This window comes from Copadichromis virginalis, linkage group LG2 (genome assembly GCF_057382275.1).
Source record: "Copadichromis virginalis isolate Kocher_CV1m ecotype Utaka linkage group LG2, C_Virginalis_male_GT1.1, whole genome shotgun sequence".
In the NCBI taxonomy this organism is placed as follows: Eukaryota; Metazoa; Chordata; class Actinopteri; order Cichliformes; family Cichlidae; genus Copadichromis; species Copadichromis virginalis.
The window spans coordinates 8,143,968-8,159,625 of record NC_140619.1 but is presented as its reverse complement, the minus strand read 5'-3'; the positions used below and the strand labels follow the sequence as shown (position 1 = coordinate 8,159,625).

The 15,658-nt window shown below is 41.4% G+C and overlaps 1 protein-coding gene across 1 annotated transcript in view; it reads left to right on the top strand.

The window, feature by feature from the left end:
* The window catches only part of ankrd50 (ankyrin repeat domain 50), a 40,711-nt gene extending 26,529 nt beyond the window's left edge, over positions 1-14,182 (top strand). Inside the window, exons 4-5 of the mRNA XM_085469816.1 lie at positions 8,601-12,145; positions 12,435-14,182. Of these exons, the coding sequence (XP_085325942.1) occupies positions 8,601-12,142 (3,542 nt within the window). The 3' untranslated portion in view covers positions 12,143-12,145; positions 12,435-14,182. The remainder of the gene's footprint in view (positions 1-8,600; positions 12,146-12,434) is intronic.
* Positions 14,183-15,658: the final 1,476 nt, after the last annotated feature.

Genomic DNA, 15,658 nt, shown 5'->3' with positions numbered 1-15,658 from the left:
TCACTCTGTTTACCTTTCTTTTGCCAACCTTGGCACAAACATATATGGGCAGTACTTGTGGATGGAAGTCTTGCTGTCCTGCAAGACTCCCACTGGAACAGTGAGGCAAACCTCTCCACCAATTAGCATCCAGAAAGGGCTGTGCAATGTTCGAGCTGTACGCTGAATATTTCATTTGCTGATGATTACTGCTGAAGCTTCTGCACTCAAAAATCATAACTCCTACCTAATGTCCATATTTTAGCTTATTTTTTTTATTTAATTCAAGTATTACCGGCTAACAGCCAACCTTATGGAGAGCTCAAGGCATGTGTTTTTAAGATCTGAGATAATCAGAGTGAGGAGAGAATTGCTACCGAAATCTTTTCTTCTGTCTGCAAGCATCTTCTGAATAATCCTCGAGTACAGAAGGAGGAAGGTAACTGTGATAGAGCCTGTTTTAAAGGAAACGCAAAACAAAACCTCGTGCAAGCTGTATTTAGGATTTTGAGTGAAAAGCCAACATGAGCGAGGGATGAGGAAGGATGGAGAAGGCATGGAGTGCCAGTAGTTATAATAATATAGTATCAGTGTGCTCCTGAAGCTGTGAAACATAATGACTCCCCTTAAACAAGCACATTCCTGCTCAGGAGTGTTACAGCAACTTCAATTAGATTGATTTCCACTGTAATAAAATACATAATTATTTTAACTCCTTTCCCGATTTTACTTCTTCAAGTGGGTGAAAAGGAGCAACGTTGCCAGCGTTAAGGGGGGCCTACCAGTCAAAACTTGGAAAGTAGCCACCACAAAACCTCACATAAAAGCTTGTCTTGGTTATGAATCACAGCTTTAATTAATACGGTTATACCCCAGCTTAGTCTTAGGAATGTTACAGGAGTGTGTGGCTGCTTTAAAAAGACACTCATCCTTTGAGACATTTTGATGGTGGGTTTACTCATTTCCTTCCCAACGTGACACATTTGCTCATGCTCGTGAGGATTTTTGTTTTAAAAAAACCAAGAGTAATTTGCAGGACTGCTTGCATATAGATAAGTCATTAGATTTCACAGCTATTGTGTAGTAAAAGCTACACTTTCAGGAAATTGTGCTACTCTGGGGTGGGACTGTGTTTCTGTTTCCTGTATTTGTGTCTTTTTCGGGTGAGGGTAGACCACCCTAGCAAGGGCTTGAACCACATCTTCCACCTTCGTTCTGTCCACCATGAATGGAGCTTTCTTAACCCAACATGCCAAGAAGCTGAACTAATTTACCACTAGTGACCACAAAAGAAAAGAGCAGCTCTGTTTTAAAGTGCATGCACTTCTTCAAGAAGCCCTTTGTCTGGAGGCCTATGGTTGAATCCCTTCACAGAAAGGTCAGCAAAACTCTTAACATCGCACTAGATGTGTTTTTTTTGGTAAGGTTTCTTTTTGGTCAAATGTAAGACCTCTCTGGAGGGACCGCAAGATCTTACTGGCCAACTGACAAGACAAACACAGTCATAAAGCAGCGAGGACAGTTTATTTCTTTTCTGCTGTGGAATGCTCCCCGAAGAGAGGCAAAAACGGCTTTGCTTACTGACTCCACAGTAAAATGCCATTTTGTGGCACAGTTTGGACAACTGGATATATGGTTGCACAAACAACAGATGAATTTGGAGCTTAACAATGCCAAGACTTTTCAGCAGTGAAAGAAGAAGCACTTCCACAGTTAATAGTCAAAAGAATTTAATAATTGATTCCAACATATTATGGTCATGCTGCGGCCTTCACCAGAGACTAAATTGCTCAACACTAAACCAAAATCACGTTCAGCAAATGCCTCCTACTATTAAAACACAAAGTTCACTCTGTTCTCTTTTTAGTTTTCGTTATAGATTCTCTGTCACCATGGCTAACAAAAGCAAGCAAGATGCTATTAATAAGCTTACCCCTCTTTTTTTTTTTTTTTTCTTCTTCTTTAGTTGGCTTACACGGACAAACTGATTTATGTCCGTATTCATGTATAAGTTGTCGTCTGTGAGGCTGCATGTTGAGCCTCACTTTGGATGAGCTGGAGACCATAATCCCTGTTGAATACTGTAATTTTACCACCATGCCGTCTGTCAGCCGGGCAAATTACAGGTCTACCATGTCTGTATCTATAACACCTTGGGTGCTGCAGTGCAGTCACATGACTGTGAGCACGGCGAACAAAACTGGCTGGCCTCTTCCTACCTGAGGTGATGCCCTTTGGTATGTGGCATGCCTCTGCCAGATTTTAATGAACCTGTGATTTTTATTTCATTTTTTCACATTTCTTTTGGTGGCACAGAGCAAGACTTGTTGGTTTTTGATTTAATTGAAGGGTTTTTACATTAAGCCTTAATTAAAATACCCTTCAAGAATTCCTGGGATGGTTTTCAGTGTGTTGCTGCAACTAAAGACATATTTTATCTTTTAAATATACCACACTGTCTCTTCACTTGTGTGCCAAGAATGACTTTGCAAGTGCCTGATTCCGCAGCAAGCCGTCAAAGCTTTCCTCATGCTGAATCTGTAATCTGTACATGCGAAGTCTTCCCAAAATGCTTCCAGGCCTACCTGGCAACACTTGTTGATCTTAGATAATGGATTATTTGACTTGATTGCTGTCAAGCTAGTCTGAGCAGTTTTTATGCAGGTGAATGGAAACATGTGGCGGTAGAGCCAAATGAGGTTACTCATAGGTCAACCCGTGTAATGATGAACAAAAACATGGTCAGAAGGTCAGTTGCAGAAGCTTACCATTATTGCAAAGCTACAACGTTGCATCTTCAGAAAGAATCAGTTCTATTTGATGATTCAGTGACAGTTAGTCTGGAACAGATTCCATGGGAATTCCATATCCACTTCCAAACAGCCCTTATTTAGGTTGGGGGCCAAGGTATATTCATAACCGCCAATGTATACTTGGCAACTTATTTTAAAATTTTTAAATATTTGAGAGAATTGTATGACATCCAAAACTAGTAAAGAATTCCCACAGTTAGTTTACACCTCGCTCATATTGTCTGATGTGCTCCGATCATCACCCTATTCCCTAAAACTCGAAAACACTAGCATTTGACTCACAGTGGACACTGTGACAGTCTGAACGTTTAATGGAGTAATGGATAAATGTGCACTTGGAACAAATGTCATGCTACTTTTTATGATTTATGTCTGTTGTTTGGGGTTTCTGTTAGAATCTTTGGCATGAATGAAATTTGCAGCCATCTGTGCAGCTGCAAGAAGCTAGCTGTAATAGCAGTGACAAGTCTCTTAGAGTAGATATCTCATATGGGGTAGACAGGTGCTCTGCTTTGAGTCAGCCTCTTGTCACCATCTTAATGAGCTTCTGCCATTCAAAATAATAACTAAGCTCTTTGTGGGTTAGTGGAAAAAAACCTAGTATTTCTACTGTGTTTTGCATAGATTTTTATATGATTGATGTAGTATTCTTTGCACAGGTGGCCTTGTTGTGAATATGTTCCTGTTAACCCAACCCCCAACACATCAGCCCTCTTCAGCTGCCCTACAACAGGTTTGACTGGAACTCTTTCACATCCCGTTTGAAAGTCAGCAGAGGCATGTTCGGGCGGGAGTGTTTTCATGTGCCTCGCCTCAAGCAAACCTAAATTAATTGTTAAGTGTAATCATTTCTGCGTCTCGCCTGGTGGTCGCGTAGCATGGCAACTGTTTGCATCTTTGCGCTGTTAAATCAGCTCCAGATTTGAGCCGAAACCTCTCAGATCTCAGCTCCTCAGTCTGTTCTCACTTGTGAATAAGCCACATTTATCCAAAATAAAACAGAAAGAGTTGTTGCCTTTTGACTGTTAAACTCCAAATTGGAGTCTGTAAACAATCAAACAAAGAATTCAGCAGTATTTTTCAAAGATTGAAGAGTAGCACACTTGCATAGGACTCGAGTTTGCAGACCATTGGAGCTCACTCTCTTCCACATACTTGTGTTTAGGAGGTTGGCTCTCTCGTGTTTTTTGGAGCTGGGAACGCTGCAGCTGTTGAACAGACGTTTGGTTGAGCGCGGGTTTACTGGAGAGCCTGAGGAGAGGGCAGTGAGGCTTGGATTTCTGTTTTCTTTATGGATCCAGTGACTTAAGATGGGGTCTCGCGAAAGATCGTGCTGAATCTGAGAAGCTGCCGTTCCACAGTCCCAGTTGATGAGCTTAGACCTCAAGTTTTTTTGACAGACATGCGCGCACACACGCTGGCTCATTCGTCATTTGAAAAATTAATCTAGAAAGCAAACAGTCACTCTTTTGTACGCGAGACCCTGTCTCTTGTGGCTGGTATCCAGCTCTGTAACGAGCAGCAGCTGGCTCAGAGGCCTGCACTCAGGAGCTGCATCCCTCACCCTGATGAATGTGTCATTTGTTGCTTGTTTAGCAGTCGCTTTTGTTCTGGGTCTGAACCATCCACACACACACACACACACACACACACACACACACACACACACACACACACACACACACACAGTGAACACACACACACACACAGTGAACACACACACAATGCTCAGCTACAGTTTGTGTAACCTACTTAAAATGGTGCAAAATCTAGGCCTTCATGACTGCTGGGTTTTGGAAAGAAAGAAAATGGTTCTTGGAAGGCGTCTGGGTATTTGTAGCCAATGAGAGTTCATGCATTCTTGTGTAGTACTTAATAGTAGTTCCTGTTACACCGCAGTCATCAAATGCAGGTTGGATGACATTCCCCCTGCGGTTGTTTTATTGCTTTATCGGCAGGAGTAGGGCAATAATATTGCCATGACTTCACAGTTGAAGTGATGTCTGCTGATGACTTAAGTAGAAGCTGTAGGCTATCTTTCAGTATGTGACTGAAGGGAGATGTAATTTTGGTGAGCAAAGGCACTTAAGTAGGTCTATTGTTTTATTTCTTGTTGTAGGTTTTTTTGTCTTATCTGAGCAAGTGCTTTATTTCATGGTGGCTGCAGTCAAATTTCGATCTCTTCCCTCCTCCAGCTTTCCTATTCACTGTATCTTCATAATTGGTGTGTCAGCGACCGTGGAATGTAGAAGAAACAGTTTATCATAAACTACGGCACAGAAGCATTTTTCTTCTGTTCCCCAGAGAAAATATTCATGATAGAGCAGCATCTCCAGAATTGGGCTGTAATGCATACTGAATGTTTTTCTTAGTCCCACTGTGAATAGAAGAAATCATCACGGGGAGGAGATAGATAGATAGATAGATAGATAGATAGATAGATAATAGATATAGAGATATATCTCTATATCTATTATCTATAGATATAGAGATATATCGATGGATATAAAAAAAACAAATGCATTTTGAGGTCTCTTAAAGCATGAAGCATTTTTTGTCTTATTTTTCCCTTTCATGGCCTCTTTCCCCCTTCCAAGCTAGTGGGTTTCCTGTTCCAGCTGGAGCAAACCCAGAATGCCCAAAGAAGGATTTGGTCCAGAAGAAGTAGGAGGACCCATCACTGACATCCGAGCATCAGAAAGTCGCAAGACATAAGCTCTCTGTCGTTAGCGAGAGAGACTGTAAATGTAAATTTGAAACTGTGTGCTTGTGTCAAGTGGAGCACTTGTGATTGTGCACTGGCCTGCAAAGCAGAACAGTAGAAGAGAAAGGAAGCATGTACACCAGTTAGATTAGCTTTCAAGCTGAGGGAAAAAGAAAACAAACCCCCCACACACTGGACACCTGACATGAAACAAGAGGCTAGACAAAATGAGATATAAGGATGAGTGAGAGATCCTCTGATGATAACATGATGGGCTGAAATTTGATCTTTTTTACTGCTTGAAGTTTCAGCCAGGGGAGTTGTGAGCACACAGAGAGACCAGGAATGCGAATTAGGATCGTGTGGTGCCTTCAGTCAAGTCTGTATCTTTTTGATATAAACCCTGAAGTAACCCCAGAGTCATGATAACAAAGGCCTTTTTAAATGAGTACTTAGCCAAGGTTTGTAAACAAAGAATGAAATAAAGACATCACAACTGCTCTAAGTACTCAGAAACAGAAGTGATTTTTACATGGCTACATCACATGCTTGCCATGAATTTGGCTCTTGTAATGTCAGTGACTCCTCCAGGACTGAAGTAGTGGGAGTTGATACGGGAGGTCATGGAGCTGGAGAGAAGAGGCTGAAGGGAGTGTGGAAAATGTGCACAGTTACTGAAAACAGTGGCATACTAGAAGTGGGTTAGGGCCTTTCAGTGGCTGTAATGATGGGGAATATTACTTTAAAGCTTGTTAAAGTGTAAAGAATTCCCATAACCGCCCCATACATAAACCTGTGTTTACATGTTCATATTTAATATTTTCATAATATTTATTATTTTTTTATATGGGAGTTTGGTTTTTTCCTTACTCAGGTTTTCATTCTGTCCCAGATTGTAGACTTAATACTACATAATGCTGTATGCAGACAGATGTGGGGAGTGTGTGATTGGCTGTTGAGTCTCTTAGATGTATATATATATTTTTTTGTTGTAGTTAAGAAGCATTCTTAGTCTCCTCTTTTTCATTTAGATCTACCACAGGCCACCACATCACTAAAGAAATAAAACGATACAGACAAATGTAAAGAACAATGGAACGTGATTTTTTTTTTTGTATAATAGATCTCTGGGTGAAATCTTACATGAATCCTATTTCATCCTGTCCTGTCTTAATCCCAGTAACTGTTCACTCCTTAGCATCTCAGTCATAAGATGTTTCATGACACTTAAGTAGTGCCTTTTAAAAAGTAAATACAAAGTAAATATTTGTCTTGTATCACAGATTAAATTCTTTCATTCAGTTTTATTTATACAGTACTGATTAAAACACTCTTCTCAGTGGGCTTTAGGTTGTACAGTAAAGACCTTACAATAAAGTGTAACCATTATCCGAAGTGTGAGTGTTTTAATTTCACCAAGTAACCAGTTTTTCACAGGCTGAAATGTGACGAAGGGCCTCAAGGACAGAGTAAAAGGGAATTATTGTGAGATACTGTTTGAAGGAACCTGCTTATCTTAAACCAACACAGAAGCCAGCGATAAAGGGAACCTGTTGCTCCTTCTGTTTACCAGGATCTGTTCAAACTATCAGTGCCTGCTTGGGAATTCTTGTTAAAGTCATTAGGTTTGCTATTTGGCCTGGAAGTGTGTGGTTACCGTTGGGCCTATGTGGAATAAGATTTCACTGTCTTTTCTACCCACACAATAGCAGTCGGATGAAGAGAGGACTGCCCCAGGCCTGGTGACAGAATCTGATTCATACTGAGGAGAGATGTTATATAACCAAAGCAATCACATTTCACTATGGAGAATAAAAGTTTTGAACTTGTTAGTAAACCTTTCTAAATGCTCTCTTCTTTTAAGCTGTTTTATCTGAAGATAAAATATCTTTATTTTAATGAATTGATGCTCAGGCTGGCAAAGAAGCACATCAGTTTAGGGAGCGAAAGTGCCAGATAGTTGTTCCCATAGTAGGAGGCTTGTTAGATGTTGGGGAAAAAACAGTATGTCAGCAACACTGAGACAGACCCTGGTGACTTTCTTTCCTGTCCTAGTAACCCTGAGAAGCATGGGAACTGTAAATAAAAGTATGCAAAAATGCTCCTACTGCCCTCAAGGCTGCAGACTACACAGACCATGAACAGATTGTTTAAGCATGAAGGAAAGTTCACTTTATGCCCATTAGCAGAGGCCATTATGGAGCCATTTTTCCACATCTCAGAGAGGATTTCCCATTAAAGATCATTCATTAAGTGATTGTGATTATTTTTCCCCCCAGTAGGATTTCTAAAGGTCAATGTGGGAGCATGTTGCATGATAAGTAAGGCATTGGAGAAATGTTTTACAGACCATTGATGTGTTACAGTCATGCAAATAACGTGTCCCTTGCTCTCTTCCATTTTACAGCAGATATGCTTTAGCTGATTAGTCTCTGCAATTAATGAATGGGCTGAATCACCAATGTAGTGGATTCCAGTGTTGAAATAAATTATGTTTTCTCTCAGGATGTGAGATTTGTTTCTTAAATGGTTATCTGCATTGTTACTTCAAGGCTTTCTAGCTTGTTTTTATTATTATTATTATTATTACGCTGTATTCATTGTTTCAGCCATGTTTATACTTAAATTATTATACATTTTTCCCTAATGCTGGCACTCTCTATCTAAGCTGAAATAGCTGTTTTAGCCAATACACTAAAGCCACTAATTGACATGATTTTGTTTTTGTTGGTATTTCATGGGCTAAGCTGAGAGTGGACACTCACTGATTGTCTCCGTTTCCAGCAGTTAGAGGGGTTATGCTCTCAATTCCTCTGAAAGGATTTTCTTTAACAACCTGGCTTTACTATTAATTATCTTAAGAACCTTGGGAAATAAGATTGACTTAACCTAATTATCCAAAGGTACATGATCAGTGACTAAGTACAGGGCAGGATCTCAAGGTCAGACATGACCAGTGTGGGGAGAATAACTCTACTCATCATTAGCAAATAATGCAGCAAAGGTCATTCTTGAATTAATCTTTTGGATCTTTTAATATACTGAGTAAGTTATTAGCTCAATTTGCCATCAGTCTCATCTTATGTCCTTCCCTTCTGTTTCAGGATTCCGCAAAATCAGCCTTGATGATCTGCGTAAGGCCTACATCGTCAAGGACGTGCAACAGTACATCCTTCACAGGCTGGATCAGGAGGAGGCCCTGAGGCAGCATCTAACCAAGGAGACAGCTGAGATGCTTAACCAACTTCACATCAAGAGCAGTGGTTGTTTCCTTTACCTGGAACGTGTCCTGGATGGTGTGGTGGAAAACTTTATCATGCTTCGTGAGATCCGCGACATCCCGGGCACTCTTAATGGCCTCTACCTGTGGCTCTGCCAGAGACTGTTTGTCAGAAAACAGTTTGCCAAAGTACAACCAATTCTTAATGTAATCCTTGCAACTTGTAGGCCACTCACAGTCAAAGAACTGTACCATGCAGTCTGGACCAAAAACATGACACTGACCATGGAAGAGTTTCAGAAAAAGATGGACATTCTCTCCAAATTATTGGTCGATGGCCTTGGGAGCACTAAAATCCTCTTTCACTACAGTTTTGCAGAGTGGCTACTAGATGTTAAGCACTGCACCCAAAAGTACTTGTGCAATGCAGCAGAGGGACATAGGATGTTGGCAATGAGTTATACTTGCCGGGCAAAGCAGCTCAAGCCGCTTGAGGTGCAGGAATTTGCATTGCATCTTGTGAACTCCAATCTACAGATTGAAGCATTTAATCTGGCTCTTTGGATGGTTTGGAATGGAACTCCTGCTAAAGACTCTTTGAGCACCTCCATACCAAAGGAACAGGAGGTTCTGCAGCTACTGGTCAAAGCTGGTGCACACGTAAACAATGAGGATGATCATGCTTCATGTATTGTACAACAGGCCCTAGAAAGAGAGGATTCGATAAGGACACTACTTGACAATGGGGCATCTGTAAACCAGTGTGACTCCGGTGGAAAAACTCTGCTGAGTAATGCTGCATACAGCGGAAACCTTGATGTTGTCAACTTGCTTATATCTAGAGGGGCAAACATGGAGCTAGAAGATAACAATGGACAGACGGCACTTACCCTTGCTGCAAGGCAGGGCCATACTAAAGTGGTCAACTGCCTTATTGGCTGTGAGGCCAACATAAACCATACAGATCACGATGGGTGGACTGCTCTCCGCTCAGCAGCATGGGGTGGACATTCAGAAGTTGTGTCTGCTCTGCTTTATGCTGGTGCCAAAGTGGACTGTGCTGATGCCGATGGCAGAACTGCTTTAAGAGCTGCTGCTTGGGGAGGTCATGAAGACATTGTGTTGAACCTTCTTCAACATGGCGCTGAGGTCAACAAAGCAGACAATGAAGGAAGAACAGCTCTTATTGCTGCAGCCTATATGGGACACAGAGAAATTGTTGAGCACCTGTTGGACCATGGAGCCGAAGTTAATCATGAAGACGTTGATGGAAGGACTGCCCTTTCAGTCGCTGCTCTCTGTGTTCCTGCAAGTAAAGGCCATGCATCTGTTGTGAGCCTTTTGATCGACAGGGGTGCAGAGGTCGACCACTGTGACAAAGACTGCATGACTCCTCTCCTCGTGGCTGGCTATGAAGGACATGTAGATGTAGTTGACTTGCTTTTAGAAGGCGGGGCTGATGTGGATCATACAGACAACAATGGCCGCACCCCTCTTCTGGCTGCTGCATCAATGGGCCATGCATCTGTAGTCAACACACTACTTTTTTGGGGGGCTGCTGTTGATAGTATTGACAGTGAGGGAAGGACTGTGCTGAGCATTGCATCTGCTCAGGGTAATGTGGAGGTGGTCAGAACTCTGCTGGACAGAGGTCTTGATGAGAATCACAGGGATGATGCAGGCTGGACCCCGCTTCACATGGCTTCATTTGAGGGCCACCGGCAAGTTTGCGATGCCCTTATTGAACAAGGTGCTCGTTGCACAGAGGTAGATAATGATGGTCGAATACCGCTGATATTAGCTGCACAAGAGGGACATTATGACTGTGTGCAAATTCTTCTGGAACACAAGTCATGCAGTGACCAGAGGGGATATGATGGGAGGAATGCTCTCAGGGTAGCTGCATTAGAAGGTCACAGGGAGATTGTTGAACTGCTGCTGAGCCACGGTGCTGATATAGATTACAAAGATGCAGACGGACGCCCGACGCTTTACATACTAGCACTTGAAAATCAGCTGGCCATGACAGAATATTTCCTTGAAAATGGCGCAAATGTGGAAGCTTGTGACACTGAGGGCAGAACGGCCCTGCATGTATCCTGCTGGCAAGGGCATATTGAAATGGTGAGGCTGCTGATTAACTACCATGCTGATGTGAATGCCTGTGACAATGAAAAAAGATCTGCCCTCCAGTCTGCTGCATGGCAAGGCCATACAAAAGTCGTGCAGTTTTTGATAGAGAATGGCACACATGTAGATCACACATGCAATCAGGGAGCAACGGCACTAGGCATAGCTGCCCAGGAGGGTCACATCGATGTTGTACAAATACTTCTTGAAAACGGTGCTGACCCCAACCACGCTGATCAGTTTGGAAGAACGGCAATGAGAGTAGCAGCAAAAGGTGGCCATTCAATGATTATAAAACTTCTAGAAAAATATGGAGCTACAACTCTAAATGGCTGCAACCCCTCCCCAGTGCATACCATGGAAGAAAAAACACCATTGGCAGTGACTGGTAAAATGCAGTCCCTCACCATCAAATCAAGTAGTTCTGGCAGCACTGGGGCAGGAGATGTGCAGTCATCTGGACGAGGTCTACAGAACGGGCCTGTTCATGCCTTCAGTTCACCGTCAGAGTCTCCTGATTCCACTGTAGATAGACAGAAATCCTCCCTGTCAAATAATTCTCTCAAGAGTTCAAAAAACTCCTCTTTGAGAACCACATCATCTACAGCCACAGCACAGACAGTGCCCATTGACAGTTTTCACGGACTGACATTTACAGAACAGATTCAGCAGCACTCACTGCCCCGCAGCCGGAGCAGACAGTCTATTGTATCTCCGTCCTCTACGACAAAGTCCATTAGTCAGCAGCCATCATCCCCATCCAGTGACTTTGACTGGTCTCAGCTGAAATCCGGTCTTAAATCAACAAAGGGAACTAAAACTGGAAATAGCACAGCAAACAGCAAAACAACACTGGGAGACAAGAAGAAAATCAAGAACAGTGGCTCAACCCAAGGTCAGGTTCTGGAGTATGAGATGACCCAGTTTGACAAGAGAATTGCCATTAATAAATCGGTAGCTAACATCGCAGTGAAAGATCCTCATTGTAAGATCATGATTGGTGGTTCAGTTCAGCAGGAAAGGGGACAGTGCCAGGATCAGTTTTTCATACAGCAGCAAAGCTGTTCTGAGAAGAAGAGGAATGGGATAATGACAAACCCCAACTATCATCTACAGGGTAATCAGGTTTTCTTGGGTAGGGTATCAGTTCCACGGACTGTTCAAAACAGGGGCCACCAGGATGTTCTAGAGAACTATCCCATAGGGGAAACGGAGCTAAGCCTTAAACAAGCCCTGAAACTGCAGATTGAAGGATCAGACCATGGGTTTAACTACAAAAAGGAGACTCCATTATAGCTGGTAAGAGAGAGTTTGTTTTTGTTTTGTTTTTTTTAATATTCCAGCATGTGATTTTAATGTAATACAGCAACCATGTGTTTATATGTTGAAATCAAGAAAAGGTGAGGGCACATAGCAAACAACACATGCTTTTGGCTTGTCTAAGGACTAATAAAGGAGCAAAAAATGGGCACATAGATGATACCGGAATGCACTGAATAGAACCACCATTAGTTTTATTTAATCAGACTTGCGTGAAGAAAGCCTCCCAAGCAAAACATTAACCCAAATCATTCCTGTGCCATTTCAGATGTCTTGAATGCCATTCGTCATGCAGACGGCGGAGGGAATGTGCCAAAGCAACTGTTTTCATCTGCATTTAAAAAAAAAAAAAAAAAAAAAAAACACTTTTTTTTTTTTAAACTTTTCATCAGTGGGAGACCTCAAAATGTTACCTAGGGAAGATTGTTTTCTGCCTAAGGCTTATGTGAACTGATACTTCAATGTGCCTACATCTGTTACAGCCTTCTCCATGTATCCATGCAAACTATCATCTTAATTTAATGTAATGCTATTTAATAAACAGTGTATGCACTTTTAAGAGTAAAATGACAGACATGCATTTGTTCTAGTCACTCGTATCCCATCCATGTTTTATCTAAGTAACTGTTTGAGAAAACGTACCAATGCTTTTTCCTGTTATTTTATATTAATGTTTGTTCTACTTTTTAAACACTGACAACAATGTACTGCGAGTACAATGTAACAAACCAGAGGACATAACAGTAACTGATGCCATGGTATGAAGTAAGCGCATTGATAGTCTGCCTTTCTAGAGACCCCAAATAATCTGTGTTAACTTTGAGCAGCGTGTTAAACTTACTTTGTGTGTGATGTGTCAATAGCTATTTTCATCACAAGTATATAAAAGTGTATTTATTTTTGGGGGAAAAAAAGCCACTTTTTGGTTTTGCATTACATTCTATCATGGTGCTGTGTTTTCAGACGTTGCCTGCAGTCATTTTGAACTCCCAATTTGTTGGCTATGTAAGTTTGTGCATTATTAAAATATCTAAGAAAGAGGGAGGTTCATCGAAAATGTAAACAAAAATAATAATTTTGTCCCTATGGGATTTTTTTTTTTTTTTTTTTGGTTGTTGTTGTTGTGAGTCCTGTTTTGTGTGCATTAAAAAAAATATTTAAATAATCCATTTTGGTGCTAAAAGCAGCAATGTCAAGTGATTAAAAATACATTTGTCAGCACAGTTACATGTATAACCTACTGCATCGCAAGAAACAAAATCCAAGCTTTGTTTCCGTATCGTCATGTGGTTCATTTTCAGTTAATTCCTGGCTGGATTTTTCAGGGGCATGACACAGACTCAGAAAGGCTTCAGCCATTAAGACAACTACTAGCTGTTAGTGACATTGTCTGTAATGCAAAGTTGTAAAGCCAAAGTTGAATGGGTATATTCTAACCCGCCTCCTCCCTGTGAGACACTGAGGATCAGTTGGACACGACTTACCCCTGTGGGAGACTGAGGGGAGGAGGTGCTCAGCTGTGACACTGAGGGAACTGAAACATCTGTTTCTTATGAATTCTATAGAGCTGCGTTAGTGTTTACAGGCTGTGTCATATTTTTTTGCAGGCTTTTCATAATGTTAACGGTGAGATATATTGCCAAGAACTGGGATCGAGGAGTAGAAGCCTATCGCATGCACGAACACTTATAAGCCCTAGTGAAAGCTCTCAGCTCTTCAGTACTACAGTAGCTCAAATGTATGCCATGAAGGGACGGTAGAAGGATTCTAAGCAGGACCGGGTTTAGAAACAGTGTTGGAAAAACATACTGTATAGTCTTATTAAGCAGTTATCTTGTTTGTCTTGACTGTGTTTTGTCTGCCATCTTTGATTTGACTGTCAGTGATTGGATTGTAAATAGCTTCCAATGTACATTCAACTTTCATTTAAAAAGAATTCCTGTATTCTATGAAGTGGAATTTTCTGATGTATATTAAAGTGCTTAATAAACATATTTGCTTTACTGCTGAAACGGACATTTTTGCTTATTTCATTTCGCATCCTTTTATAGTAACAGTGCCAGATAGTTGAGGCCAGTATGCTGACAGAAATGATTGTGTTGGCCGTTAATGGTCCAAAACAAGATGGATAATAAAAAAGCCACCAAAGGAAAGAGATTTGATTTATGGGGATGTACCAAAACCTGAAAAATCTGCACCATGCGTATATTTTTGTACTTGTATTCTTTTGACAGCTTTTTCCTCTCTCCCTTTCTCTCTCTCTCTTGTATTGGAGCTGTGAAACTACAGCATGTGCTGTTAATACCTACTTCACTGTTGGTCATTTGATATAGAGGGCCAAACCAGGACACTGCAGGCATCGCAACACATGGATCACGCTGAAGTGGAGCAGACAAGTGTGCCAAGTGCTATCGCGGCCTCCCCCTCTCCTGCATTTCACTCTGTTCATTTGAGTTAAAAGCAAACTGAAAGAGAGCTCTAACAGAAGTAGCTGAAAGATTTGATTTAATAGCATTTTTATTTAATCTTACGCAGTTTCACAATAAAGAAACTGGGTGCTTTTACTGGATTTTGGCTGTGATTGTGAATTATCTCCTATTCAAATTCCAAATCGATGCAAAGTATACAGTGAAAACATTCAGCTGTGTTTCAAAAAGACTTAACTTTGAACCAAAGAGTTAAATCTGAACAAAGTGGTTCTATTGAATAATTAGGTTTAACTGCCACCACCCAAAATGTCATGAAAAAATGCACCAAATAGCCGTTCAAGTGCCATTTAGACTTTTGGACCTTCAGCACAGGCTTCTCTGTATGTTTTGAGAGGGTGGGTGTTAATGAATGAACCATCTGGTACTGATGTCATGCAGTGTGCACTGTCCAAGCTTGGAGGATCTCCTCATGAACCGTCTGCCAGTGGCCACATCTGGTTGCTCTCCACCCATGCCCTTGTTTTGGATACAGCGCTAACAAGTTCCCTCACAATATACACAACATGGAGACAGTTGTGGCTGGCTTGTTCCAGAGGTATTTTAAACCCAATGGCCTTCAACTAGTGCATGCCTTTGAGAGCCACGTGTGTGCTGAATTCACATTTAAGTAAATGTGATCTCTGTTTAGCACTTTAGCTACAAGCTTTCTTGTTTGGCTTCACAGAAACCTGCGTGTACTTCGATCTAAGCTGGCTCAAGGTGACTGTCGAATCACAAAATGCTGTTAATTCTCGTGTCCTTGTGGGGAACATATTTCCCAGCTTGTCTTGAGATCAGCAATCCTCACAAGAATGCAAACACTGAAAAGATTTCTTTTTGGCAGGTGTGTGTGTGTGTGTGTGTGTGTGTGTGTGTGTGTGTGTGTGTGTGTGTGTGTGTGTGTGTGCGCGCGGCTGGTGTCTTACTTCCAAGTTTCTTTGTGATCACATATGTTGAGCTTTAATCTGTGTATTTTCCAACTTCTGCATACAATTTTCAAAAATATACACTTTGAAGAGGGTTT